The 5,659-nt window shown below is 35.1% G+C and overlaps 1 protein-coding gene across 1 annotated transcript; it reads left to right on the top strand.

Annotated features, from left to right (window-relative positions):
* The first annotated feature begins 644 nt into the window (after positions 1-644).
* Positions 645-1,298, top strand: LOC148619023 (uncharacterized). The gene has a single exon (XM_088577014.1). It carries the CDS (start codon positions 645-647, stop codon positions 1,296-1,298), a length of 654 nt encoding a protein of 217 aa, XP_088433140.1.
* The last annotated feature ends 4,361 nt before the right edge of the window (positions 1,299-5,659 follow it).

A 5,659-nucleotide genomic window follows, 5' to 3' on the forward strand; every position in this document is an offset into this window, starting at 1 on the left:
CATAAAGGAAGTTCAGAAATCGGTATTTGCACTGGAGATAGACTTACTTACACAAGGAGAAAACGTTTCATCGAGATCATCGATCAGTGCGCTTTCACCATTTCTTGACTTATCAGGAATACTTCGTGTCGGTGGACGATTAAGTGAAGCTTTTCCGACAGGAGAAATCAATCCGATCATAATTCCGAAAAATTCACTTGTCGCAAAATTACTCATAGATCACTACCACAATACTGTGAAACATAAGGGTAAACATTTTTTTGAGGGTGCCTTGAGGAGAGCTGGTTTCTGGATTATCGGTTCAAAGAGATTGATATCTTCATTCATTCAGAAATGTGTGGTATTTCGAAAGCTTAGAGGAAAATTCCAAGAACAGAAAATGTCTGATTTACCAGAGGACAGACTTACACCGGGTCCACCTTTCACGTATGTTGGTCTGGACACCTTCGGACCCTGGAATGTATTGACCCGCAAGACTAGACAAGGGTCATCGAATAGTAAGCGATGGGCTATTCTTTTTACGTGCATGACAACTCGGGCAGTACATATTGAGCTTACCGAGTCAATGAGCGGTTCATCGTTCATAAACGCTCTCCGAAGATTTCAGTCAATTAGAGGACCGGTCAAAGTTTTTCGTTCTGACCATGGATCAAATTTCAACTGACAATCTAGACATAGAAGATATTCATGTGGAGGATAAAGCCGTCAAGAACTATCTTTGTGAAAACGGATCCGTTTGGAAATTTAATCCTCCCCACTCCTTACACATGGAAGGAGTGTGGGAAAGGTTAATTGGTGTGACAAGGAGAATATTAGACTCAGTTATCTTAACATCTTCGAGCAAAACATTGTCAAATGAACCTCTTCTTACCTTCATGGCAGAAGTTGTAGCAATCATTAACTCTAGATCCATTGCTGATATATCATCGGATCCTGACATGCCTTTAATTCTAAGTCCATCGATGCTTCTTACCGGAAAACAAGATTACTTACCTGTCTTAGTGGACTCTTTGAACATGAGAGACATTTATAGAGCCGAATGGAAACACGTCAAGATGCTGTCAGATATCTTTTGGAAGCAATGGAGGTCGGATTATTTACATTCTCAGCAGAAGCGACGGAAGTGGCACAATGACAATGAAAACTTGAAATCTGGTGACGTAGTTCTATTACGAGAAAAGACTCTTTATAGAGGTGAATGTCCTGTTGGAATCATTGTTGAAGTCATCGAGAGCGATGATGGTAAAGTGAGAAAAGCTAGTGTCCGCATTCACAGGGACGGCAAAAATGTGACTTAAACAAGACCAATTAGTGAAATGGTTTTGTTGGTAGATTAATCGTGTGACACGGACAATTGTCAGAGAATTATAACATTCAATAGGTGTTATTTTGTAATTATTTTGGTTCATTTGTGACATTAATGGTTTAATATCAGACGGGGAGTGTTCTGTTACCGGGTAACAATTTATTTTTCAATTCTAAACATTTTCTAATTTTAGCAATAATTATTTCAGGTCTGTTCGATTTCTATTATAGATGTTTCATTCCCCGATAATAAGTTTCCTCGTGTTAACAAACCACGTGGACATAAAAAATCAACAATTCGTTTAAATCTATGATAGCTCACGATGTAAGTTAAATTTTATTATTAGTTTACAATATTTATGTATTAAGCATTGTTATAAGCCTATTTTTATATAGGATACGCCCCAGAAGGTCAATTTAAGAGATGTGTTTATGTAAAATATATGGAGCGCCTTGTGGTACTATTTATGGATTTTGATTATGAATTATATTTTTTGCGTTATTATTCCATATTTCACTTACCCAAACCTAATTATTGATTTTTGCAACCTTAATTTCCCCTTAACCGAAATTTATTTTGAAATTTTTGGTTTTACGCCTCTCCTCGCTTTTTTCGTTTAGAAAATGTACGGAAAGCCAAAAGTGTCACCTTGGTAATTTTTTCTACATTATTTATTGTCGAATATTTGTCGAAACACGTGTCTTTGTGCTATATTTGAGGGATATCTACTTGATTGATGTGATCTTTCATCATTTGTTTTTCTTGTTTTTGTGTTTATTGTATTTTTCTTTTCATTTTAGTTAGAATGGTGAACTTAGAATGTGTTCTTTTTTCTTTTGCAGCTTTTTACCGCTATCATTGTTGAATAAAGATGTTCTATGAGACGATGTTGGTTATGCTATCTGCACTGCGGCAAAATAGTAACGGTCGTCATATTTTTCGCAAGACCAGAAATACCCACACACAGATTGTTAAACATGTTCTTCATAACATTCAGACAGAGTTTTGTTTCAATCCATCGAGTAAATTCAGAGGAGAAGATCTCAAAGTTGGTAATGTAAATTCGGGAAAAAAATCCTTTTCGGGACCCATAACTCATTCATTCGTCAATGGATCTTTCTGAAAATTTCGGCAATTTTACCCCCTACCAGAAATTGTTTTTCACTTATTTGCATAATTCTACAATTTGACCCTTATGGTCAATTTTTAGTAACGACAGTCATGTTTTTGCCAGATCAAAAATCCCCACACAAGGATTGTTAAAAATACCTTAAGGTACATTCATGCAAAGTTTGGATAAAATCTATTGAGTAGTTTCAGAGGAGAAGATGTTTGAAAAAGTTAACGGACGACGACGACGGACGACGGACACTTAGTGATGGTAATAGCTCACATGGCCTTTGAATGGGTTTTTCTAGGCATTGTTTTCACAAGTAAACTCTTATCTACAGGGACCAATCAACAGCTGCACAAATGCATGATTAAAATATTACTTGGGTACGAATACCTACCCTACCAAAAAATCGCTAAATTTGACATACATTTCAATGTGAAAATCCCTAGAGTAATCATGCTTCAGTACAAAAAAAATGACTTTATTTTTTCTTTTTTTCTTATTTTTTGTTTAGTGCTGGTGTTCTTTTGATGACTTGTGGTGATTTTCATTATCAGAATTGATCAAAAATGGTAAAAAATTGGATTTTCGATTTTTCCATTTAAAAAGTCCTATAAATTCGACAAGTTATTGCATAACGAAAGAGTCTTAAATTTGGTAAATTTCGATGGATAATTCAGTTTGAAACTACACCATGAAACTAAGAAAAGCTTATTTTCTTGTAAGAAATTTCATAGAAAATATTACCCTACCCTTGGAAAACAAGTCTTAGTATGAAACAAAATGTTCAGCACAGTATACCAACACTGTAAATCTCATATTTTTTGGCAAAAATGTACTGATTTATCCAACACATCTGCCCAATTAGGCGTTTTTTCTTTTTTTTTCATTTAAGGGTTACAATTATTATATAATTGTAAAAATTGGAATTTTCAGAATTTCAGATTTTCTCCTATTTTACTCGTCTTTGGTAATTGTTCAGATAAGTTTTATATGCTTTCAAATAAGCCCAAGTAATAAAAACTTGAACTATTTCAAGTCCATTTTGATGAATAATTGCCTACCCTACCCCTGAAGGCATTACCTCAACATGAACAAAAATGCTAGTTTAAAGCATATAAACGATGTTAAAAGTATGAGTTAGCACTACTGTTATAGATACCAATGTATCCAACATATCTTCTCATTTCAGGCAATCGATTTTCAGTTTTAAGGTGACAATAATGACGCTATCTTAAAACAAGTACTATCTTAAAAAAAAAAGATAGCCGACGCTGTGAAGTTTGTTCTTTTTACTTATAATTTTCTACATTTCATTCACAAAATAACAAATGACACGCAATTTCAATTTTCGATACAGTTTTTTTTTTTCGAAAGCCCCTAAGTTACATGTATCAGTATTTGGCCAATCGGGAAACAGTATCGCGATCAGGTGACTTGTGTTTCCATGGAAGAGCGTCTTTTAGGTCAAAGGGTAGAAAGCAAAACTATACCGACTGCGTCGGAAATGGGGAATTTCAGATTTTTTCCCATTTCACCTGTAATTGGGATTTTAAAAAACTATTCTTCAAACGAGGTTTTGTGCATTTAAAACGTTTACATAGCATCTAAACATTCTATTGAGCCAAAATAATGAACACTTCAAGGACATTTAAGTGAAAGAATGATAACCCTACCACGCTTAAATATGCCTCTCAAAAATTATCGTTTGTTCTTCACATTTTTTAAAAACGATTCCAATCATCTTCCAAATGTACGAAAGAAGATGTTTTCAAAATACTGGAATTTTGGTCGACAACATAAGGTATTTATCCAGTGTGGTGGTCGCGTTTGTAAACAAACGGTCGGCATTCAAATGGCAAAAAATCGTGCTCCTCTACTCGCTGACTCTTACGAGGCTGACTTTATAGCTGGTCTAATCCAAAGGAAGGAATATTGTTTAGCCAGATTCTCTTATCTCAGTGTCCGCTATGTAGATGACGTATTATTGTTAAACAATCCTAGTTTCGAGGATTTTATACATCACATCTACCCCAAAGAACGAGATAAGTTATACTACTGTATTCCAGTTTCCTGATAATAGTACTCATATCGATAATGGTAAACTGAATAATAAAATTTACGATAAAAAGGATGATTTTTCATTCCCATTGTCAACTATCCGTTTTTATATGGTGACGTCCCCTTGTCACCATCACATGGTCTTTACAATCACAATTGGTTCGATTTGCTCGTATATGTAACAATGTTTCGGATTTTAACGAAAGGAATCCTTACATAACCGAGAAATCACTGCATCAAGTTTTTCGATATCATGTGGTCGTAAGAACATTCGCATCTACAAACGCGATGACTTTTCATTCCGTATTGTCAACTTTCCTTTCGTATGTGGCAACATCCCTTCGGTACCTGCGTATGGAACCTCATATCACAACTCGTACGTTATGTCAGAGCTTGCCGTAACTACACAGACATTTTGTACCGCGCTAACTTTAAACAGTTAGGCTTCTGGAACAGGGTTATATTGCTACAAGATTGAAGTCGTTACTAAAGAATTTTTTATGGTCGTCATCATGAACTCGTGGGTCGCTACCGGTGGACCTGGTCTATGCTTCCAGTTTTTAGTGGAGTCCGAGTTGCTCATTTACTGTTGTTGCTCTTTATGTATTGTTTTAGTTATTTTATGTTCTTTGTTGTATATGTCTGTTTTCCATGTCTGGTTTTTGTCAATGGGTTAAACTCATTTTATTTCCGCTAGAAGCTTGGTTTCCTTGGTACTCTTTCCATAGGTAGCGGTAATGTTTTAGGAAAGTTCTTACAAGAAAATAAGTTTTTCTTAATGTCATGATGAAGAAAACTGTGTTACCTTTAGAATGGTGCCAAATTCGATACGTTTTTATAGTGTAATAGCCTGCAAACGATTTTTGACGGAAAAATAAAAAAATCCATTTTCAGCATTTTTTTTTAATATAAATTCTAACTATGAAAATCGCCACAAGTTACCAAAAGAACCCCAGAAGTCTTAATATTGTCAGTACTAAACAGAAAATAGCATTTAAGCCATTTTACCGAAGCATACATACTCTTAGTGTTAAGGAAAAATATGTCAATTTAGACGATTTGTCGGTGGTGTAGGGGTATATATAATGCATATAATTAATACCATAAGTGTTACCGCAACGTTTGTGGTACCGCTAAAATGATGAGACATTGGGCTGCGTGGTGATACCGATAAATGT

The sequence above is a fragment of the Perna viridis genome, chromosome 4, assembly GCF_037379345.1.
Source record: "Perna viridis isolate PV_CMFRI_1.1 ecotype Kerala chromosome 4, ASM3737934v1, whole genome shotgun sequence".
Lineage (NCBI taxonomy): Eukaryota > Metazoa > Mollusca > Bivalvia > Mytilida > Mytilidae > Perna > Perna viridis.

Excerpts from the sequence above, each read along its gene's own strand:
- LOC148619023 (XM_088577014.1), top strand. The coding sequence starts at position 645 with ATGGATCAAATTTCAACTGACAATCTAGACATAGAAGATATTCATGTG.